General features: G+C 39.5%; 2 protein-coding genes across 3 annotated transcripts in view; one reads left to right on the top strand and one right to left on the bottom strand.

Moving 5' to 3' along the window:
• LOC139943895 (uncharacterized) overlaps positions 1-24,358 on the top strand; it is a 29,385-nt gene extending 5,027 nt beyond the window's left edge. For both annotated transcript variants that reach the window (XM_071940776.1, XM_071940774.1), the window contains exons 6-16: positions 11,618-11,820; positions 12,274-12,402; positions 12,991-14,548; positions 15,219-15,488; positions 15,983-16,296; positions 16,678-16,797; positions 19,501-19,602; positions 20,113-20,229; positions 20,826-21,004; positions 21,660-21,722; positions 22,125-24,358. In XM_071940776.1, the coding sequence (XP_071796877.1) occupies positions 11,618-11,820; positions 12,274-12,402; positions 12,991-14,548; positions 15,219-15,488; positions 15,983-16,296; positions 16,678-16,797; positions 19,501-19,602; positions 20,113-20,229; positions 20,826-21,004; positions 21,660-21,722; positions 22,125-22,383 (3,314 nt within the window). In that variant the 3' untranslated portion in view covers positions 22,384-24,358. The remainder of the gene's footprint in view (positions 1-11,617; positions 11,821-12,273; positions 12,403-12,990; positions 14,549-15,218; positions 15,489-15,982; positions 16,297-16,677; positions 16,798-19,500; positions 19,603-20,112; positions 20,230-20,825; positions 21,005-21,659; positions 21,723-22,124) is intronic.
• Positions 537-10,065, bottom strand: LOC139943898 (folliculin-like). Its single transcript, XM_071940782.1, has 9 exons — positions 9,949-10,065; positions 8,594-9,264; positions 8,068-8,214; positions 7,270-7,759; positions 6,659-6,810; positions 5,982-6,095; positions 5,091-5,349; positions 4,720-4,822; positions 537-4,186 (listed from the first exon to the last, which is right to left on the bottom strand). The coding sequence occupies exons 2-9, from the start codon at positions 8,834-8,836 to the stop codon at positions 3,991-3,993; spliced, it is 1,704 nt and encodes a 567-aa protein (XP_071796883.1). The 5' UTR covers positions 8,837-9,264; positions 9,949-10,065; the 3' UTR covers positions 537-3,990.
• Positions 24,359-24,608: the final 250 nt, after the last annotated feature.

Here is a 24,608-nt window from a genome sequence, read left to right as displayed (position 1 = left end):
ACACTGATGTGTACTAACAAGTAAACCAAACTCCTAATACTAATCCTTACCCTAACAACTAATTCACTCACACTTACTAACAACTAACAAACACTGGGTTTCTGCTTTACACAGATCCAGTGGGGAAGCTTCATTTTGCTTTACTACCACTCCCACCCCGCTACGAGCAACTCTATAGATATGCCATGTTTGGAGTGTTTGCTGGCATTGTCACAATATGGATGTTCATTGCTTTTCCCCGTCGCAAACGATATTAAAAATCTGGGCACCCAGGACAAAGCACGAACTAAAGACTGCAATTTTGAGAACCTTTCTCAAGTACAGAAAAGTGGATCTGGTGTCGGATCGAGGTTCATTTGCTCATTTCAACTGATTTCTTCACTTTTTTCGCCCAGATCCCGATGGAAAGATACACTTCACTCTCCTGGTTCTACCTTCCCGTTTCAAACAGCTCTATCGCTACGCCATGTATGGTGTCTTGATGAGTGTTGTTTTGGTATGGAAGATACTTACATCAACACGCTGGAGAAGGTAACATGGTGCCATGTCTGAGAACCTGATGATGGATTCTTGTTACCCTCCAACTGTGGAGTCGCTGTCCGTGCTCTAGTGCCATCAATGCGATGCCGTTGGCCTATTCGGTCTTGTGCAATGGTTGTTATGACATTGATTAACACAGGCCCGTCAGCCAACAGTATGCTCCATGCTGTTTGTACAACTGCATTTCGTAGCAGGGCACTAGGTCTGAGAACCTGTCCGATGATAGAGTCTTGTTAAGCTCCAACTGAAGAGGGCGCTGTACATGCTAGTGTTGATCCAGGTGATACCATTCACCTTTTTTGGTCTAGCGCCTTAGGACCATGTCATTCCGACATGGATTTTACACAGACGCGTCAGCTAACATGAGGCTCGATGCCATGTGTGTACACTTGCATTTTGTTCTCACGCACTGAAACACTTGTACTGAGATCTGATTTTCTGAAGTACCCTGTGTTGGAGATTGGCTGCCTTTTCACTGCTGATCAACATTGAGCAAATACTACAGCTGTCATTATGGACTTTGAGTTTCAGCAGTATATTGACTGTCAGTCTGGAAATCGTGAACTTGTTTCCAGGGTCCGAGTGTGCAGTACTGAAAAATGTCACACATGACCTACTGCTTCATGGGCCTTCCAAAAGGCAAAGGCATTGATGAAGTTGCAAGATTCTACTATGTATAACACAACGTTGATGTGGTAACCTAGACAAAGAACAACATATATTCTGTGTCCACATCATTGAATCCTGCTTGGGATGTAGGAGAGCTTGTATTTGGTTTCCAGCCAACATGCTTTGACTCATTACGAGCAAAATATGAATGTTTCCTGCAGGCTGTCACTTGTTGCAGGAATTGTTAGCTGTTAAACTCGTGAGACCATGCAGCTATTTGGGCTCTTTGTTCACCAAAATTTATAAAAACTGCATATAGTTGAGGACCATTTGGTGTTGGAGAAATTGTAAAGCAGTGTTGATTTTGGAGACAAGAAGCAAAGTGTCTTGTACCCTTGATCCCCCAATGTAGGTTCTCAAACTGAACTTGTGAAAAGACTTCCTGTGGTACAGTTTGTCCCACTAGTCAGGAGATTTGATGTAACGATTTGAGACTCTTAATAAAACACCAGGTACTGGCACCTAAGTTTGGAATCTTTCACATTTGACCCCCAGTGGTACATTTCAGTGTGTAGCAGTACATGAAATGGCTATATGTATGCGTACAGTACCAACTTGACCAATGAAATCCATTGAATAGTACAGCCAGAGCACAGTTAATGTCAGGATTGACTTTGAAAGGAAGAGTTGTAATCATCGTTTCATTGTGTTTCAAAACTACACTAAGATGGGGTATTTTGTTACTGAATGTGTACATTTTTACAAGATCTTTCAAATAGAAAGGTGGAAATGTCCAGTGCATTTATATTTGCTATTTTGTCAGTTAGTGGTAGTATTTCTTGAAGAAGTAAAGCTGCTCCTTGCCTTGATTCAAAAGGGGGAACAATTTTTGTGTACTTACCATTAGAAATAAAGATCAATGTTTTTCTGCGCTGCACTTATTTCATTGTTAATCATTTGGTTTCTTGAAGCTATAACCTTGATATACTTTCGGAAAAGCATGCATTTAAATCTAGTTTTCAATAACCACAAAAAAAGCTAAACTACATATAAACAAATCAAGGAAAAAAAACATGGTTTAAAATCCATTTTTAAGAAAGGCGAAGCAGTTTATGTTTTGTCATAGAGTATGTGCAAGCCAGTCAGAGGCAATTGGCAATTGTATCACTGAAATATTTTTTTTATAAAATACTTACTACAACTTCTGTTTTGGGGAAAAAAACACATTTTTATTATGTGGGAATGGGTAAATATTTGGTGAACATTGTTTGTGTGTTTGACGGGAAATCCTATAGTTATGTAGATATGGGTTGTGTACATGTAACACTACAACACTCATAAGATGTGTGTGCACTAACTGCTTCTACAGCCCTCGTTAGGTACTTGTCCTTAATAATGTAAACAGTACTTACTCATTTTCTTTCTTACTTGTGTTTGTCCCACATGTAGAGGAACGACAACTTATATGGTATTTAAAGGGAAGTTGTATGTTTGGTAATCTCTGTTAAATCAAATGGCCAAAATATCTTTGGTAAATAAGATGCCTACAGCAGCTTCCGATAGTATAAAGCACTTTGAGAAATATTTCACTTCGAAGTAATGTGGTTATGTAAAAAGATTAGTTTTTATGCCCCAAATTTCCCTATACATGTACATCCATGCCATGAGTGTGCGTGCGATAACAAATTCTTCTTTGAGCAAACTTGATGAGCAGCTTAATGCAATAGGCAGTGTTGGAAGGTACCTTGTTATAACAGCTGTACATTTTGTGTATAGTTTTAAATAGCTCAGAACGATTAAACAGCCCAATATGTGATACCTGCCATGCAATAAGTTTATTTCACATCTCTTATTGCTATGGTTTGTCCAATCAGAATCAATGATTCAAGTTTGCTTGAAGATGAGTAACCAAAACCCTACAAAAGAAATAGTTCCCAAATAAGTTCACAACAAAGCTTTAAAAAGACAAGAAAACAGTCGAAAATGTATAAATGCAATATTTTATTGATTTTTAAAATTTATGTCCAACATAAACGACGTTTAAATAATTTTAAGTAATCTGGATAAGTAAATTTTGATTCTGCTTAAAAATAAATATTACACTGAAAAAGGTATATAACTTTTTATTTATTTTTTTGAGTTTCCATGAGCAGGCATTTCTTTTATGGACAACTCCTCAAACTCAAAGACAGTTGCTATGTCGCATGGCTATAGGAGCAAGGTTTTTGCAATACGTAAGACACAGATCCCGATTCTGAAAGAATGTGTATCAGGCATGTCAGGCACACTGGTACCAAGCTTTGCCTATTAAGATATTGCTATACAAAAGTTGATCCCAAAACATTACATACCTTCACAGTTTTACATGTTTACAGTTGGGGGATTCCATTTTTTTTTTACACCAATTAAGTCATTGTACCAGACATTCAAAACCTATCTTGCAAAATGCTTGTCCAACAGATTAAGCTGCCGAATTCATCAATAGAAAAGTGGCAAATCCGATTTCTTTGTTTCCATTACTGAAGACTGGAAGATTATTTTAATTCAAAGAAGTGGTCATGGCAGCCCTTGAACTTCGGTCTTGAAAAGGCACAGCACATTTCCTCTGCTACCCTACCCTAAGGGGCACCCCAAGATGAAAATGTCAATGTGTATAATATGAAATTTGCAAAAGGGCACCGCAGCAGAACCACAGGGCACCAAGGCAATAGCTGTGGATGTCATGGGTTATCTCAAGGCCAGCATGAAATAAACCCACAACTCCATATTACATGTACAATTTTCTTTATGAAATGTAGTCTTATGGTAGTGTAGTGAAAGTATATTAAATTAGTCTAATTGTTAAGGTAGCGTAGTTAAAGCACCCATACTTGACGTCGTCAGTAAGTGGGATCTATACTGGGAGCTCAGGCCGGTAATCCAGAACTTCAACAAACTCTTGTCCTCTGGTTTGGCTTTAAGGATCAGCAGAAGTCTTTCTGTTTCCTCCTCTGTGTGGGAACCAGCACGGGTGAACTTGAACAGTAGCTTGACTTTACTGTGTGTGGAAATAAAGGACTTATGTTAATGTTAGTATAGGCATGCTTGATAATTGGCCCTCGGGAAAACAAAGAAGGAACGTTTTAATGAGTACAAGAGCTGACCTACATGTAGACTGGTCCTCTGTCTTTAACCGCAGTTATTGGTTTTACAGAACCAGTGATTTTGTTGGTTACAATGATTTCAATGGATAAACGTGCAGTGACTTAAACTTTCCATAACAGTGTTTTGTTTGGTTCAAGGTGATGTTTGGCAGCTGCACTTTCAGTCATCTGCATGCAGCAACATTTTTCAATATGTTTACAAATACATGTAGGTAGGATTTTACTGCGAATCCCTATGTGAAATGAGTGCAAGGTCAAAGGTGATTATGGATAGGGATTGACGTAGGCTTAAGGCAGACCTCTTGCGTAATTCACGAGCCTCGAAGTGTGACATCAGATGTTCATGCTAACCTAACTGTACATGTGGTAAAGACTCTCATTACCCATATTGGTAAGCCCGTCCTTCCCAAAATCTAAACTAACTTACTTCATCCACTCCTCTTTTAGAGCCACAAGGAAGGCGTTGATAACCTCCTGAGTGAAGTTCTCGTTGTCCAGGACGTTTTGAATCTTGGTCAGGATCGTGGGTCCTGCAGTAGACAGCATAGAAGGATTAATTTAGCATGGTCTCATTTAATTCTGTGGCAGTAGAAAGAATTGACTACCTGATATGTGCTATAAGAATATGCATTATTATTACTACGAGTACCTTGTTAAGTTCTACATCCAAGCTAATTATCTTCCAGCTAGTGTTGAATCCTTGCTTCTGTTTGGACTTCACAAATCCAAGGGCGAATCAGGTTTTTGAGCATCACCCAAGTAACCCATGTATTTTATTTCTTAGTCTTCAACTCTTACCTATGTCTGGTAGCGATCCAGTGCTACTCATCAAAATCCCATAGCCATGGAACGGATCAGACTCTTCCACAATCACCTTCTCTCTATCTTTGGGCGACTGGCTGGGAATGATGATGTCAAGGAGGGTGTAGTACTCGGATAACTTGACGTGACCCGGGAGGGACGTGTTTGGGGAGAGACCCAGGAAGTTACACTTGAAGGATTCTTCATAGTGGTCGCTGTGTGTGATGATGTGACAACAGCCGACTGGTAGGAGAGTCTAGGTATATAGCACCAGGAAGAGACAATAAAGTAAGAAACAACTGAAGAGTTTTCTGATTGTATATTCATTATGTTTAATTTGTAGTAAAACCATATGTTTATATTTTTCTGTTGTGTATATTTGTTCTACTGCCGTGGAGTAGATTTTTTAATTTTGGAGACTACACATGTACTTATGAACTGCTTATGAACTACTACATGGGCAGAAGGTAGGAAATAGCCAATAATACTTCAGCTTCAAGGTTGATGAATGATGAACCACTTGTATTCAACCCAGATTTCCCTTTTAAATCTTTACCCTGTAATTTTCTTAAAATACATCCTCAAAAACACTTGTGAACATTTTCTCACAACACAATAATGCTCAGGTTCACAAGAAAATGATTTTTTACAAGCGTTTCAACTGTAACTGCTTCTTTTTACCAAGGAGTAAATGGGTATACAACTATTGTTCTTGATTTAGCTAAGTGCACTACATGTTTGGCATCACAGGCCATATACTCCCAAGTTGGCGACAAATATTATGCCCTTCCCTCCCCCTTTCTCTCTCTCTCTCTTGTTTCCTGTTAAATTTATCTTTCTGTTGGGAATGCTGATCACTCTTTATCCCAACTTCCCTTTCTTGATTACCTTGAGGACTTCAAAGAATGAGCGTAGTGTGCTCTTGAAGTGACATCGGACAATAATCTGGTTGCCTATAAGAGCATGGTGTGCCAAATCATGGAAGTTCAGACTGCCGAGTACCTGATATAGGAAGAAATGTACATGTCACAGTGGCTCTCTCTTAACACTACTATGAACAGGGCCTTATTTTATTAGGAGGGTACTAGTGGCAGCAATATGGTTTTCTGGCTGGTAAACTATTTTTGCTAAGCAAGATTTTGTTGTGCTTAGCAAGTTGTTGTGCTTACAGGCTTTATGAAATGTGTTCCTGATTTGTTTGTCAAGTACATGTATGTTAAATACAGCGGCTACCAAGAGTTGACTGGACAGTTTATATTTGTAGTAATGAGCCTTATTTCAATATGAGCCTAAATTTTTTATTTATTTAGTTTTCCACTAGCACAATTGGAGCCAATCAAAAGGATGGCTAGGAATTTCAAGAAGAAATATTCAGTTTGAGATGTAGGAGTAAAACCCCAACAGGAAAAACCCATGCAATCAGATAGGGACTGAAAACCCAATGCACATGCAAGGCTCCAGTCTGAGGCGTGAATTGGACCGGGGTCCACAGATGTGAAAGGCAGGGAAAGAAACCACTGAGCCCACCTGATCCTCATATTATACTGTAGAATATGTAAGCTCACATTTCGCAGATGGTGAAGTGAAGTAAAAACGGGACCGCCATCTTGCCACTCCTCTCGGCTGTCCTGCTCGGCTGTTGGACCATCCATTACCCCTCCTGCTGGATCAGGATCCATTGTCATTGTCGATACCTTGATGAAGCCTTCCTCAGTCTCTGTTGTAGAATAGAATAGATTGAATGTGTCAAAACTAGTGATACTGAGGATAAATGTACAAGGAGTGTGTGCCCCCATAGCTAATCAGCACCTTATGGAAACCTGAGAAAAAACCCTGAGTTTCTCTGTGTGGAAGTTCTAAAGAAAGATGCCCAAATGGGATTTTGTGTACAGAGCCTAACAAGGAATTTGAAAGTGGTCAACTTACAATACAAGTGTGGTTATTTAGTAGTTCTATTTATTGGACACCTCGTGCATAATTATTTGTTTTTACACTTACACTAAGCACTGTATATTCAGTACTCAGATGTCTTATCACTTGACCACCAAGCTAGCCCAGTGGCTAGAGGCAGTTTGGGTACTATGTGTAAGCACCGGGTACCTCATGTATAAACAATTTGAAGCTCTTGATACCGAGTTTAAAACCGAATTTTAAGCTTTTTCAAAATACCACCAACCTTCTTCATTATCCAGATCTATGAGAGCCTCTTCCTTTGGAGGTCCTTCTAGAACTTTCTCTGTCAACCTCCTCCCGCCAGCTTTAAGAATCCATGCAAGCACCATGTGCAGATACCTAAAAAGGTTCTTATCTCTTGTTAATTCCAGCAGAGACCTAAAAGTCTTGCTTCCCCCACATCGCCGCCGGATATCCCCCGGGGCGAGAAAGACTTGATTGTTGATTCGCTCGGCACGTTGGGGTCTGTCCGACTGCTCCTGCTCGTAAACGACAACCGCTTTCGCTTGAAGCTCGTCGATCAGGGAGCGTAGGTTGGAGACGAGAAAGGGCCAGGAGTTGAGGAGAAAGATGCGGTCCATCATGACGACGATGATGCTGTACCATCGCTGGAAGCCTCGGGCGTGGCTGTCTTTAATGAAGAAGGTGTAGCTCAGAACATAACCATGGTGTTCATCACCAAAGAAAATAGGTCCCTCGCGACCCTGGCAGACCTAAATGAGAAAAAAAAAAAAAAATCAATAACCTTTATCTGTAAACAGTCAATGACAATATGTCTTATCAACAATGTTCTCATGAAACGCGAAACAGTCAAAATTTCACTTTGTGATTCTTGTACTCAATGCATACACTACTTATATAACAAAATAATGATTAATGTTTTTGATGACTCAATGGCAAGCTTGGCAGCTTCATATCCATCAAATGTAGGCAGAACCAAGCGATGGACTACACAGGGTTTGTGCTCTAATGGGACTATAGAAAGGGGCACAGAGTCAGACGGGCACAGTGTTTGCCTCACCTCACAGCTAAGACTCCTAATGCAGGCTTGTCTAACCATAGCGAAGATCTGTGGGTTATGGGGATGCTGGGTGCTGATGTAACTGATGTCCACTTCATGGTCGTGGCTGATGAAGTTTGGCTGCCCGGGCTGGAAGGACCTGCATGCCTAAAACAGTAGTAATTGCAAAACAAGAATTGTGACTAAATAGTGAAACTAGTAACGAGGTTTACACTTAATGTAAAATACATGTACCTGCATTTATTAAAACCTGAACAGAAACTATTATAAATATGAGACTCTACACATATTTATAACAACAGATGATTAAAATGTCTGAAAGGGAAGGTATAGATTTGGTAATTATATGTAAAATATGGCAATAAAAAACCTTTGGTGAGAAACTTACAGCGGAGTTTGGAAATATAAAACATTTTGAGTAACATTTCACTGGAAAGTAAAGTGGATGTAAAAAACAAAACTAGTTTTTATGCCCCAAAAGTTTAAGTGCTCATGCTGGAAAGAGAGATTTAGTTTTTGTATTCACCTCACACAGTTCTGTTTTGGATGAGTGCGAGGCACTGCCTGCCTTTTGATCACCGCCTGCAGCTGATGAACCTGACTCAGATGACCGTGACCGACGGAACAATGGATGACCAGAGGCCCCTTGCTCTGTCTTCCCATCTAACGTCTGCTGATGATGGTCCCCAGTATGAAATGATTGGGTGCAGAAGAGAATGCTTGGTCCGTGAAGCTCACAGAAATGACACAAAGATATTACTGCGTTCATGGTTGAATGATTTTAAAGAATAAACAAATTCTCTGGACAACTTCTTGTCGTGACTTTCAACAAAATTGTTAAATTGTTACCAATCCCTGGCAGCGAGTTCTAGTGATGCAAAAACTTTCACAAAGAACTCTTTGAAACTGTAACTCCCTTGGGTGACTCACTCACTCTGGAGTGGGATCCTTCCTCACTCAAATCCACCACATACAGTAACTCAACACTCAAACTGTTGCACTTTGAATATGATTGTATGCATGATCCAGTGTCATCACTTTAGGCAGTCTTTAGTCCAACAGAATCAAACAGTTGGGTTTTGAAGAGAAGGGGTGGTTATAGCTCTTCTCCACAAACTGTGATTCTTGAATTTCGTATCAGCATTCATCCACACCACCAAGGAACAGGAATTCTGTTTTTCTCATATCACATTTGACCTGTTTGTTGTGTAAAAAAAAGAGAATGTATATCATAATTCTTCATCAGATTATTATAAGGAATCTTCACAACAAAACAGTTAACAATAAAAACAGATTTACAATCTGTTTAAAAAAACAGTGACCTAAACAACGCATTCATTCAACAGATCAAATGAGTTCATGTAGAAATACAAGGCAAAGACAAAAGCTTGACCCTTTTTTAAAAATTAAGAAGTACAAACAATTCTCAAAAACTCTTTTTGAGTATTGTTGAACTTGAATTTGATGTTGAAGACCACACTAAGTAAATCGCACGGGATAACTTTCCGTATGGCGCCACCACTTTTTCACTCATTTTTACAAAAAGGGATATATCAATCAGGTAAATTAGATACTATATTATTTTATTTCGAATGAAAAAGTGGTGGCGCCATACGGAAACTTTTCTATCGCACGAATTCACCTTTCATTACATTATACAAAAGCTGATTGAAGTGTAGTTTATCTATCAAAAGGGGTTGACGGGATATCATTGACAAGTAAACACACCACACCAGTCACAAAACAACAACACTCCACTGATTGATGATTACTGAATACTGAACTGATGACACAGTCAAATAGTTTGTTTTTTCGCCATGAACGATTGTTAAAATACGATCACACACTAAATTGTTCTGAGGGAAAAATAAAAATACTTACCCTTCCATTGCATGAATTGTGTTGGTAAATATTACAACGATCGTTTTATCGTGCATTCCATGCCAAGGTTTAATTCGCAGATCTCTAGCTGTGTGCAGAAAATTCTGTTTGTGATGATTATGTGTCATGTGACTTTGAGCACGTGAGAGTGACATCCGGAAGTAAATAAATCCAAGCATGAGCGACTTTTGGCAAGTTTAGGAAAATGTCTGTGGCGTTATATCAAACGCTTTTTGATTGGTCGATACATGAAATAATTTAACACATAGATCAATCAGATTTGTCCTACCAAGATAATATTTGTTGCCGAATTCCAAAACAGCGCGACCGACGAAAATATTACAAACTTCTAAAAAAGGTAAAGTAGGTTAATTCATTCTGTCATAAAAAGATCGGTAAAATCGTATTTGTTTCTTTCTGCTGATTATAAGTGAACAAGGATTTGGCTGTGCTTTGTTAGTTTGTGCATGGTTTGTGTCCTAACAAGATGACAAGCAAGTTAACAAAGGTTAAATTTTTATTTTAAATTAAAAAATAAAAACAAAATATTGTATTTTTTTGTAATACACTCTTTATGATTTTGTCAGTTTCTGAAATGAATTGTGAACGTGGTTGAATACACAATCAGATTGTGCAGGATTGTTTTCAATTTCTGGACAACTCAACTGAAAATTAATCTAATAATATGTTTATTTACTCATAAATCCATTAGTCACATTGTAGGATTCCATGATATTGTACAGCAGTAGACCCAGTAACTGGGGCGCTGTACTCCTTTTAAAACAATTTTTGACTTCATCTGTACTCTACTACTAGTACGACAGATGAAGTCAAAAATTGTTTTAAAAGGAGTACAGCGCCCCAGTTACTGGGTCTAGTACAGCAGCATGATCATGACGACATTATTATTTAAAAAAATAAGCACGGTCTTTTATTTATTGGTTTATTGATTATGATAAATTAATTTGATTGATCAGCAACCAATCAATATTTAATAATTAATTTTATCTCGTTTTAATTTTACAATATATAGGGCTAGGCCTACTATTTCAGTATTTGTGTTCAAATTAAATTGCATCTGTCTATGTATCACAAAAAAACCATAATGTGTAGTAGACCCAGTGACTGGGGCGCTAGATTCCTTTTTTCGAAATTTTGACATTATCGGTCATCTAGTACTATATTGTAGATGACCGATAATGTCCAAATTTCGAAAAAGGGAATCTAGCACCCACAACCAATTATGTCAAAATTTCGAAAAAAGGAATCTAGCTCCCCAGTTACTGGGTCTAAACGTGTAGTATTTGAAAAAAAATACAAGTACTTAGTTTAGTAGTACGCCCCTATTAATTTTTACTTTGGATGGAGTTGTTTGTTTTTGTTGCCATGATTTAATCATAAACCTCTTACGACGAGCACAGACTGTCATTGGGAGGATGGAGAAATGTTGTTTTGTACATTACATGTATCTACTTCACTGATTTACAAGTTGTGTATTTCAATCTTTGCGGTAAAGACTTTGTCCTGATAGTTGCAATAACATAACCCTCTTGCCGACGGTGTGTTCGCAACTTTTGTCCTGAAATAAGCCTCCTCCCTCGGCTGTCGGAGGGAGGGGTACATTATCGCAACTATTTCAATATTTGCTTGATAATATTTGTGTTTACAGGAATTACATATAGCAAAGAGTTCAAGATGGACGAGCTTTTAGCTGCAATTGAGCGTCAGATTTCTGCTTATAAGCTCCTGGATGATGACAAACAGGAACAACCAGAAGAAGACCCCTCCTCAGCTTCTGCCTCCTCAGCTTCTGCCTCTTCTTCTTTTGTGTCTTTGATTAGATTGAATGGAAAGCCTATCCCTCCCCCAGTTGTAAGTTATTTCTTTAAAGAGTGTGGGTTCAGGTCCCGGTCTTGACATTTTTGTCCTTAAAGCATGGAGACACCTAACCATTAAATAGCTTCGCCCACCAGGTTGGATATGAAGCTATTGATCCCATGTGTTGTGTAATGCATGTAAAAGAACCCATATCTATCTCTATGAGAATTGTTCTACCATATTGCATGGTTTTGGCGTCAGTTTTCTGCACAGGCCTTTAATTTCATCTTTGAGAGGGAAATGCTATTTTGTAAAGGGCGCTTCCATTGCAGAATCTTAAATTCTCTGGTAAACATTTGAAGAGACATCAAGGCCAAAACCTGGGCAATGAAAATCATGCACTCCATGGTCCCTGCTTAATTCCAGGCCTGGTGAGCCTCCACTAGCTAATTTGTTGCACAGTAATCCCTGTAGTATTGTTAATGTGTGACTGTCTCTGTTTACTAGATGACAGAGCAGCGGCGACATGAGATGAGGCAGCTCAGGATTGCAGCTATTAGAAAAGAGCAGGAGCTAGCAAGTAAAAAACGCCTGAGACTGCTTGATAAAGTGCAGGCAATCGTCAATAATATGGAGGTAAAAGAGACAGCATTGTATCATAGCTTTGGTCAACTAGGAGGCAAGGAAGACCGACAGTGCCATTTCAAAGTGATACAATAATAAGCATATATGGAAAGGGTTGTGGTAACACCATGTAATTACTACCTCTAATGAGTTGGGCTGGTTCACTCATTAATACAATAATAAGCATATGGAAAGGTTTGCGGTAACACCATGTAATGACTATCTCTAATGAGTTGGGGTGGTTCACTCATTAGAGATAGTCATTACATGGTGTTTTCGCAAACCTTTCCAGATATAGTATTTCCACCAAGCAGAGTTTCAAATCCTACTAATAATAAGCATGTTCGGGAGTTACAAATTTAATTAATGATTGGAACAATGCCATGTTTGGTCACAAGGTAATGCTAAATTTAAATATATCAGAAAACATCCAGTGCTTTTTACATGTCTAACAAGAAATGTAGAGATACTAGCAGTGTTTGTCTTAGATTTCCAAAATAATCCACTGAGCTAAAAAAAACTTGTGAGTTTATGTCTCCTAAAGACTATGAAACACAATGACTCTTGAAACTTTCCCTTTATTTGTGGTTTATATTTCAGGAGAGACGATCGTCAAGTCAAAGCAGTAATGTAGACTACACCAACTCGTCAGAAGTTATTGATACTTCATCGAGAAGTCAAGCACATCGTTTAGAACAATCAAAGGATCTCATAAGACTTCCAAACACATCCACAGAAGCAAATGAGAATCCAACAGGAGTAGAATCACGCATTCCTAGTGTTGACCTAGGATTGCCAGAATCACCCACATCTAAACCCGATGCTAATGTAGTTCCTCCGCGCACAAACCCCATTGGTGAGGTGCTGAGTGCCCAAGGATCAACAAGCAGCAGCAGTGATGCAAGCCTTCTTAATCAGACAGTAATAGCAGTGTCCGACTTCAGTAAAAGTCCCACCAGCTTAGATGATTCTAACAGTGCAGTTAAAGCTACATTTGACACAGTGTCCAAAGCAAAAACCTCTGTCTCTGGGCACAGTTCAGAATCCTCTAGCAAAGGAGAGGCTAAAGCCCTTGACGTGACTGCTTCAGGAAGTCCTTCACTTCATAGAATTGAATCATCTGAATCAAATGCCTGGACTTTATCGCCTGCAACATCTTCTACATCAACAGTTCTGCACAAGAGTGACCAAGATTTAACATCTGGATCTGTAAATGCTTCTGGATCAAGTTCAATGCTGTCAGGCTCTTCAACTGGTGTCAAGTTAGCTTGCTCTTGGAACAGAGACTCTGACAAATCTAAAGCATCTGATTCAGTAGAGATTCCAGTTCCACCAGTGGCAGGTGTGCACTTAATGCCTCCACTTAAGGATTTCCACAATGATGATGAAGATGATATAGAATCATTCGGTGAAAAAGACTCTTACCTGAGTCTCTTAGGTGAGTACTCCTTGCTACCAACGCCTTCAGGATCCCACTTCTTCTCAGACGTGTCAGGAGTTCCTTCATCAACACCTCTTGAGAACCCCAGCCCTACTGTTAATGAAAACACGTTGGGTGATAACGAGAAAAGTCCTGATGAGAGAAGCCCAAATAGCAATTTATCCCAAACAGATCGAGACATGTCCATGTTCATCTCAACAGGGTCAACATTGTACACAAACACCTTGGGTCAGTCGTGTACATTACCTTCCACCCTAAGGACCGTTAGTGCTGCATCCACTCTGCAAGATATTGAAGACCCTTGGAATACACTTATTGAGACTCCACAACCAAATGAGGAAACTCTCAATGGTACAGTTAGAGGGACCCCTGTAGGTCAAGAAGATAGTGAGCGTAATCCCACTTCTGCCACTAAATCAAGCCAGCTCTCCAAGTTGTCCCCAAAACAGGAATCTGCTAAGAGTAGCATTGAGAATGACTTCTCATCGCCTGAGAAGCGCGTCCGGAGAAACTCTTACACCCTGGAGCACCCATCACCGGCCTTGCTTGATGCCCAGGCGAGGAATGAGGCACCTCAGGCAAGTCTTGGACAAAGTGAAGGACAACCCCCTGCTAGAAGGAGTCTTGAACTTGGTACAGATCCTGACACTTCATCCATAGAACCAAAAGAAAATGTGACGACTGAATCAGAAGCAGAAAATGTACATCAAAATAAAGGTACATCTCTTTCTAATTTTGTGCAAAATCTTTAAACTGCATCACATACTTTTTTGTTAATGTAAATTTTGTATTTACATTAAAACCCTGCAATGCACTACTGTTTTCAAAGTGGCTCTCATATTGCATCGAGTTGTGTGTGGCAGGGCTAATGGCTATGTTACCAGTCTGCATGCTTGTCCACCTAAAAAAACTCATTGGAATTTGTGAAATTATGCAGTTTTTTCTAGGCATACAATGTATCACGCCGGGAAAAGCTTGAAACGAACCACAACAATTTATGTCGAACGCTAAAAATGTTCTTTGTGTACATGTATATTGATTGCCAAATCTTGTAATATAACCCTTTTGTCTAAAAATGATTTACCACAATGGAATTTTAAAACATACTGGGTGCACATAATTTGATAAACCAACTTTGGGTAATCGGATAAAAAATGACCACAACAGGATTTGAACCTGCGACCTCCAGTTTTGAGTGGCAGTGCTCTACAAAATGAGCTATTTCAGCCCTACGTTGGTGGCCTCTGTATTTGTTCAGTACCTTTTTTTTTTCATTTCGTTTCAAAGTCTTACATGTACAAAAATATGGCATCCACTACTTCAGTCAAAGGATTAGAAAGACTCACATTGAAAACACTATTCTTTTTTTTTACGTCCTTACGTCCAGAGCTTACAGAAGAGAACCTCTTGCATCTGCAGCTGGGCTATTTTGAGGAGATGAGGAAGCACATGGAAGAGCAGCAACAACAGCAATTGCAGCAGTTGCTGATCGAGCAGCAGCAAGCCCAGATGACGCTGCAGCTGGAGATGGCAGAGCTGGAGAAACAGTTTCGTCAGAAACGGGGACTGATGACAGGGAGTAAAGATGATGGGAAAGGGTTGACCAAGGAGGTCTTGCGAGAAACGGTTGATCAAGGAGAGAAAGATGTTGGAGAATGTGAGTATTGAACATATTTTGTTTAGTATTTGTCAGTGGGCATTTCAAAGCAACCCTTTTTGGCCTCTGTGAATGCCCCCATTTTGGTTTGCTCCGTATCTATTAGATTATAAAAATTACTTTCATTGCATTATTCAATTTTTGTAGTTTTGTTTATACTAATTGCTTTTCTAAAGCAAGATGTTTAACAGTCTTAAACAAAAATGGGATGGACAGGAAAGCCGCAGAGCAAAAGATTATTTTAACACAGGACTGTGTTAGTAGTGGACTGCATAAAGATCATGGCTTTTTGTCACACTACAGCTGCACAGCACTGACTCATAACCATCCTTTGTTTAGACTGTGCGGGAATGTTTATAAACGTTGGTTGATGTTGTTTTTCTTCATTGCATTCGATGAAATTATTGTTGTTATGAAATCTCATTTGTTATTACCTGTTAGTGCTAAATTTTATTTTTACTCTGTCTTATAAGTTACAACACTCTTGTCAACAGCTCAATTTGCAAAACAGTCATCCCCATCAAGTGTAAAACCAGCAAGGCCTTCCCCTGAACAGATAACTTCACATCCTACCCCATCATCAACTATTCCATCAAAGTACACGAGCCCCTCTGTCATCACAAAGACTTCCCCTAATGTAACGTTGAACAGTACAGTGGGTAGTGGAGGAGTGGTTGAACCATTCTACCTAGGAGGGGATCACAGTAGACTCGTTATCGGAGGGGCTAATAGTCCTGTTACAGCTAGGTCACCTGCTGCTGAAGAAATCGTCAGTTCACCAGTGATGATCAAAAGTCCATACAGCAAGGTAAAGGGACATAATGACCTCAAATAAATCAAAGTCTTTCGTTGGGTGTTGTGGCCGAGTGGTTAAGAACACTGGACTCTCGTGTTTCTGATCAGCAGATTGTGGGTTAGAGTCCCTGTCTTGGCACTTGTGTCATTAAGCAAGACACTTTACTTTGTTTGCTTTGACTTTTTAGGTATTTGTCTTATTTTTTTTAAGCAACTGGTCTTCTGACAAAGTTCTACTTACAAACCATTGTGTTATTAGTAATGTTCAACACAGCAATAATAAATGTAGTTTTTAAAAACAAGTTTTCAAACAACTTTGAAATTTGAATGTATGGTTTGCCTATTCTGAATGGTTGATAAAATTGTTTTGCTCTTCCTGTTTTTTTTTTTTTAGATTGTAAACTCACCCACAATGAAGGCAAAGTTTGACCGGGTCTCAGCTGTTTCAAAGGGTTATCTTACCAGGAGAATCTTCCAGACCAACAAAGTTCAAGCCACCATCAAAACCATCAAAGTAAGGCATTTAAGATATACTGTATCCTTGATAAAACTTTGCTCTTATTTAATAAAAGTATTGTTTGTTTTGTTTGCACAACTTTTGCTGGTTCTGTCTGCATTCTGGTTGGCTGAAACATGGTCCTATGGGGGTTAACTGATAGGCTAATGCAGGAAATGTGCACCTGAATATTTTCAATGATTTGGGGTTGAACAAAAACAAATTTAAGAGAGGGGGAATTGAACCAACTACCGTATTTTCCTGCGGATAAGACGCTCGGCGGACAAGGCGCAGGACGCTAAAATGACAAAAAAAAATTAAAACGTCAGCAGACAAGGCGCACCACCGCACAAGGCGCACGTTTAACCGCAAACAAAAGAACACCTGGCGCCACCCGTTGTCGGTACATTGACACAAAGACGTAATTTGTTGCCTTTGAGAACCTACGTATACCGACCTTTATCCTATCAGCCAACGTTGTATATTGTAAACAACATAAAGTTCGGCCCAATCAGCGGGCAGAAACCATGGTCCACGCACTGTCTGAAGTTAATTTTATTAACAACATGAACACAATGCCTCCCTGGACACATCCATCCGACGTCCCCACAAACTACGAGGGTCCTTGCTGATAAACATACATTGCAACGACAGACGGACGTAGCGTGTGGGTGTAGTAATGTATCCTCCGGCTGGGATGTCGCTGCATGCACATTAATATGCACATGTACACAGTGGATTGCGCTGCTCAATCTCGAAATTGCACAACAGATGTTGGAGACCACGTGGGCACCGTATTGAACGATGTTCGCCGACGGGTTGCGCTAAGCCGTCGCATTTGCGCTGCCTGGAAATGCGCCTAAATTCCCACGTGACTGTGCGGATCCCAAGCATGCCCAGACATAGCCAACATAATGCAGTCAAATTCCATTGCGGACTTGAGAGCAGTGACTATTGGGCATCTATATCGCTGCACGTTCATTGTATCCAAAGGGAATCACTGGATCTAGCGGCAGGGACCTTCCGGATAAAGACAGGGGCGCAGTCTAGCCCAGACACGTCGAGTCTTGTCTCAATGCGTTTATTGCTGGTTCACGTATTTTTTACCAATAGAGGGCGTTTAACCCCACGCTATAGACCTTATCGCAAATACCAATGCGCAAGCGCAGACTGTTGAATGAGGTGCATTGTGGGATAGATATGAATCAAATTTTGCTACCAGCTAGACCACAATGCACCTAATTCCAAGCTTTACGCGCGCGCCCCGATATTTGCGAAAAGGTCTATTACAATGTTTCAAAACGCCCTCTAGCGTTCAATGTTTCTTGTATTTATTGTCACACTCGCAGTAACAACGACTATAGGCGTGATATCTGCTTTTGTGTTGCGTGATTAAATTTACAGACCTCGGAACGGTTGCGTTTTGGGGCTAATTTTCTGTGTCGTTTTGAGAGATTTTCGAGTCTGAACTTGGACATCGTTGATTTTACAGGCAAGTTTCATGCAAGGGCAACCATGATTTTAACAACCGTTCCTACCCGAAGTTTTGAAGCAATAAAATAAAATAAACCCTCAAAGTTTACCACACAATAGCGGTTGGGTGAATGACGTTTGTATGAAGTTATTGACTGTCAATCGTTTTCGGAACGAATACCCGGCCACACAGAAAAACGTTTGTACACTGCCGACGTCCGTTGGACCGAAAGCTAGACGCATTGCGGCATTAATGGAATGAAAGCACGGTCATGGGGAATAAACACGTTGCAGCATTGTTGGAATAATTGGACCGTCTGGGGGATTGCGGCATTGTTCGAACGAAAATACGGTCACAGTGTCTGAATAGCCTTGTTCGACCGCATTATTGAGTAAAGATTCTTCACACAAAGATCGTTGATTTGAACTGGACATGAAGGTATTTTTTGTTTCACGCAGTGATCATTAAAAAAAATCAATCGTCGGCAGACAAGGCGCACCGAAAGATAAGACGCATCGATGTTTTTGGGGTCTAATAAGTCAGATAAGACGCGTCTTATCCGCAGGAAAATACGGTACCTCTGGTTTAAGGTGCCTGCGCTCTACCAACTGAGCTTTCCAGCCCTTTGTTGGTGGTCTCCCTATTTTGAGAATATCTTGTTCGAGGGTTAAAGCCATTGGACACTTTCGGTAAACAGTAGTGTCCATGGACCACACTTCGTGTATCACAACTTATATATAAAACAACAAACCTGTGAAAATTTATGCTCAATGGTCATCGGAGTCGGGAGAAAATATCGGGAAAACCCACCCTTGTATCCGCGCGTTTCGCCGTGTCATGACATGTGTTTAAAATAAATCCGTAATTCTCGCAATCGTGAATTGATATTTTTTTACTGTTTTCTCAAAAAGTAAAGCATTTCATTGAATAATATTTCAAGAGAAGTCTTTCACCACTACCTTCTGTTAACCCTGTAAGTTATTTGTAAATCTGTTAACTTTTTTTTGTTTTTCTGTACCGAAAGGGTCCAATGGCTTTAAATATGTTCAACACATACATGTTCATCACTGAGAATATCAGTCATACTGAGGCAATGCCCCCTTTTTCCCATCACCTAAAAGTACACATCCCTTAGTAAGTCAAAACAATAATGTGAGCATTTCTGAACTGAGAACGTTTCTATGATGCCCATGAAGTTATATGCCTGTTTTATATTGACCTTTCCGCCTTTGTTTAAATTGTTTTAGGACAGCGTTGCTTTTGCAGACAAGTTTATCTCCGAGACTCCTATCAAGCAGGGCGTGATGTCCATGCAGGATATGGTACTAGCTGAGAGAGTGCTTGCCCAGGTAATTATCCAACATCTGTTTTTGACATAATAAATGTTTTAACCATTTTAATAATTTTCGCTTAAATAAAGAAATATTGACTACAGCAGGACTTGACAGACATTCAGGATGGCTTTGATCAGTTACATCAAAATGTATAAAGAGCCAACTCATAAATCATAACACAGAAAATATCTGCTTACACTCTTCATGAAATTGCTGCTTAAGCAGAAATTATTGCTTGATATACTTCTGCTAAGCAGAAATGAGCAGGATACCAGCAATGAATTGTTCATGCGACATGGTAGTTTGGCTGGTAACTTTATTCTTTTGAGCATAGTTTTGCTGTGTTTGCTGCTTTTTGTGCTTAAGGAGCTCTATGAAATTGGGCCCAGGTCTTGCACCTTTGAGTCGAGTTCTCGTACTTGGTCTTGAATTTTTAGGTGTTGCATTGTCATGCATTGTTTTTAGTCAACCTTTTTGGTTTTGTTCAAGCTAGTTCATAAATTTATTTGCAAATCTTGCATGTAGGTACGTGCAGCTCAATATGATCTGTATGACATCTTCTTCACCATGACTGCATCCCAGAGAATGGACATCATCACACAGTCTAGAAAACTGGATAAAAAAGAAGGAAGGAAGAGCAGGGTAAACTTATTTTCATCAAAACATTAAGATTTACACATAGTTCCCCCCCCCCTTAGTTTACTACTTAGAGATGCTTCATTCGTTTGAAAAATCCCAAACTAATTTTCCAAAATGTGATTTAGAGTAGAAGATATACAGACAGTTTTCTTTACAAAAATTATAACCAGGCCTGTATGCTTCGTTTTTGAAAGGGCACGAGCACCTTTGTATTTTCTCCTTGATAAGGGTACCCTTTGAGGAAATGGTAAATTTCTACTGGAGCATTTCAAAGGCACCAAGGCAATGACCAGGGGGCATGCAGGTAATGGACCCTTCCCATGAAATATGCTAATTACCTTCACGCATGCGTACAGGCCCTGTTGGTTGGCACACGCCATAGAGTTGTGCACTAAGCAGACGCGCAATCGCGCCTGCGTCACGCAGCCATTAGCCGTGTACAAAACAGCGCGATATCCCTCAGTTTTGCCAACCAAAATGTTAGTGCGCATGCGCTATGTGCTATTTACATATTTCATGGGAAGGGTCTATTGTCTTTGTTGCCTCCACGAACTATTATTCAGGCCTATGTGTAACACTCGCTTCACAATCTATTTTAGGTACTGCATCAGCAGGATGTTGCCCCCATGCGACCGCTGTCAGCCGCTACAGTCAAAGCCCTAGAGAGGAAGAAGAAAGCCAAAGTAGCTGAAGCCAGGGTGTTTGGAGACAAGAAAGTTACAGCTGGAGGACTCTCTAGCATGTCTAGGGGTAGGCCTAGAAGCGTTGCCGAAGGAAGGTGAGTGTAAATTTGTGAATTTGTCTGATGTTGCTTTGACTGAAATTTACTTGTGAAATAAAACTACAAACCTGTACATTATACAATTGTTGCACGCTTGGCACCCTCACCTCGGGTGCCATTTTCCCCCGAGGGTGTACAAAACCCATGGACCCCAATCACAGCGTGCAACAATTGTTTTGTTATACCTTGGTAACATTAATATTCCTCTTCTCAAAGTTCTGTTGTTATCTTCAAACATTATCACGATGAGCAAGAAACAATTCCTGACTGTTCCCTCGAACCCATGGTTGTTTCGTACACAGCGCTGAAAATCGACCAACCTTGGGAACGATCAAGGTGATGTACACCGGTGTACATCACTTTTCATGTTACCCGACCCAGAGCCATGTAACATGCGTTTTTGTTGCACGTCACGTGATTGGTTCTCGACCAATCAAATTTCACAGTTTGTTAGCAAGGTATAACAATTAGTTTTGAACATCATGTAATATTAAGACAGTTACTGCTGGATGCATGTGCGAAATAGGTGTAGAAACAGGGTTTCAGTCATGTCAACATTGTTTTTGTTATATTGTTCCCCTCATTATTATGATGTGGTCCACAGCATGCCTTGATGTTCATATCAGCACCCCCTCTTTTTGTTTTCTCATAGAATTTTAAAACCACTCCTGAGCCAAGTGTCACCTGCAAGACCAGCAAGTGCCAACACCTACAGGTAAGTAGTTCACATTAGTCAGATTGGCTTTTAAAAGTTTTATAGTTCGAAGTTGGGGTTGAATGAAGAAAAATTTACTAGAGCAGGACTCAAACCTGCCACCTCTGGATTAACGTGCAGGGGCTTTACCACATGAGGTATCTTGCCCTATTGTTAATCACATGTATCCTGTTACTCCTGGGTGAAGAGAAACAGATGTAGTTTCTTGCCCAAGTGTCCTGACTTGGATTTGAACCCATACCCGATGACTTATCCACCAGAATTTGAGTCTTTTGTACTGGACCGCTTGGCCACAATGCACTTTCTTCTATTTCAAATCACTCATGGTGTATTTGAGAAACAATACTTGTTTTCCAGGATCGGTATAATATCATCTTAAAACCTACATTTTTTTGTTCATAGACCATCCAAATATGGAATTGTCATCAGCAACGAACAACATCAGCCCAAACCGAAAGATCCCAAGAAATTAACCCATGAACCCACCAGGTCAAAGGTCACATCCCAGAGGGTACCAGGCAGCACTACACAGAGTTATAGATCAACAAAACCGCGATCACCAGTGACGGTCAAGACAAAAGGAGTGAGGAGATCACTGTACCCCATTGCCAACCCATCCACAAAGAAAACCCAGCGAAAGACTCCTGATGTCAGAAAGTAGCCTGAAATTAAAAAATTTGTTCCCCTTTTGGCACTCCTTACGCAACACAAATATAGTCCACTACACTGGAGTTTAGGAAGCTCTAAATATGACACTGCAAGCACTTTGGTTTTAAATTTATTCTCCCTGACACGTTGTTATGTAGTTTACCAACAATATTGGTATCATAACGAACCACCAGCAAAACTGACTGGGTAGATTTTAGATGATTTTGGGTTTAACGGCGAAAAATTTACTAGAGCAGGACTTGAACCTGCGACCTTTGTATTAACATGCCAGCGCTGCACCAACTGTAGATTTTAGATGATTTTGGGTTTAACGGCGAAAAATTTACTAGAGCAGGACTTGAACCTGCGACCTTTGTATTAACATGCCAGCGCTGCACCAACTGAGCTATCTATCTCTAATGTTGGCAGTTTTCCCATTTTTTCAAAACCTTTGTTTAGGGGGTGCCATTTAGAAGACATACAAGCTGTAACTGCCGATCACATCAAAGTTTACGATACATTCTTGAAATTTGAAGCTGCAGCAGAGAGATCACTTTAGTCAGATTTGACTTTTTGCTAACATCTCAAGTTATAAACCACAGGGGAAACTGACTGGATAAATGTTGAAATGATTTGGGGTTTAACAAAGAAAAATTCCCTAGAGCAGGACTTGAACCTGCAACCTCTAGATTAACGTGCCAGCACTCTACCAACAGAGCTATTTAGCCCTAATGTTGGCAGTCTCCCTATTTTGTCAATATCTCCGTTCGCAATCCCAGTCAGAAGCCATACAATGGGTAACTGTCGTATAGCAACTTCTATGTAGATTTTGATTGTCCTATTTCCACCGTCATAATCTGTCCATGAAAGTAGATTGGACATTGTGTTGTGGTGTGGATCACACAACACTCAAATTTATATTGTTGAAAAAATAACTTGAATCATTTTTTTCTCACGCAGGCATTTTATAACATTTAATACATGCTTGCCCAACAAATTTTCAAAATTTACTAGTTCATTTTATTATGTGTGTTGTATTAAGTGTGAAAGTACAAGCAATTTTTCTGCTGAGCAATTTTGTATTACGTTTTGCGTTTTGTATTCTATAAAAATATTAATGTGCAATTTAAAGATTTTGATAAGATTGTGAATCACAAAATTAATGTGTGTGTCGTTTTGCATTGTTGTTTGCGCTTAAAATCCTTTTAAAGGCAGTGGACACTATTGGTAATTACTCAAAATAATTTTTAGCATAAAACATTACTTGGTAACAAGTAATGGGGAGAGGTTGATGGTATAAAGCATGGTGAGAAACGGCTCCCTCTGAAGTGAACTAGTTTTTGATAAAAAAGTAATTTTCGACGAGTTTGATTTTGAGACCTCAAGTTTAGATTTTGAGGTCTCGAAATCAAGCATCTGAAAGCACACAACTTCGTGTGACAAGGGTGTTTTTTCTTTCATTAGTATCTCGCAACTTCGACGACCAATTGAGCTCAAATTTTCACAGGTTTGTTATTTTATGCAAATGTTGAGAACACCAAGTGAAAAGACTGGTCTTTGACAATTTACCAATAGTGTCCAGGGTCTTCAAAAAAAGAAATTGTGTGCAGTTGAAAATCACCCACACTGAATAGAGCTGAATTTCAGCCCTGTTCCTTGCTCTTTGGTCAGCTGTATGATTAAGCCATTGGTCCGTAGAGGCTTTATCCCAGCATAATTATAGATTGATACAAGTTTTAAATTTCATGCAATGTTCATGCACTGCAATTTCCCTTAAGCCACTTCATTTAGCTGCAATATTTGTCTTTCAATGTTTGCTTTCATGAATTTGCAAATATCTTCATGTTTGTGTTTTTAAAAAGCTCTTATCACCATAGACTGTTCATGCACCTTAAAGGTTTGAGGCTTTATTTGTGTGATATTTTTGTTTGCAAAGTCATTGAGTTTGTATCAACCAATAAATTTTAAATACTCTAAGACGAAACATATTTCAAAGTCTCTCAGCTTCTTAAATCGTGCATGAATCAATTCTATACCAATTTTGAATTTGATTTTTAGTGCGTTTCGTCTAAGTTGCATTCTTTATGCATGGTTTATTTAATTTATTACTTTATGCATAGATTTTTGAAGTGTTATTTAACAAAAACAAGTTTGTTATAAAGTTGGATACTTTTATGAACACAGTTAAGCATAATCAAAATGTTTTTTTTGATTGAACCTTATTTGAAAAATTTAGGT

Source organism: Asterias amurensis, chromosome 11 (assembly GCF_032118995.1).
Source record: "Asterias amurensis chromosome 11, ASM3211899v1".
Taxonomy (NCBI): Eukaryota; Metazoa; Echinodermata; class Asteroidea; order Forcipulatida; family Asteriidae; genus Asterias; species Asterias amurensis.
This window is presented reverse-complemented; position numbering and strand designations above follow the sequence as displayed.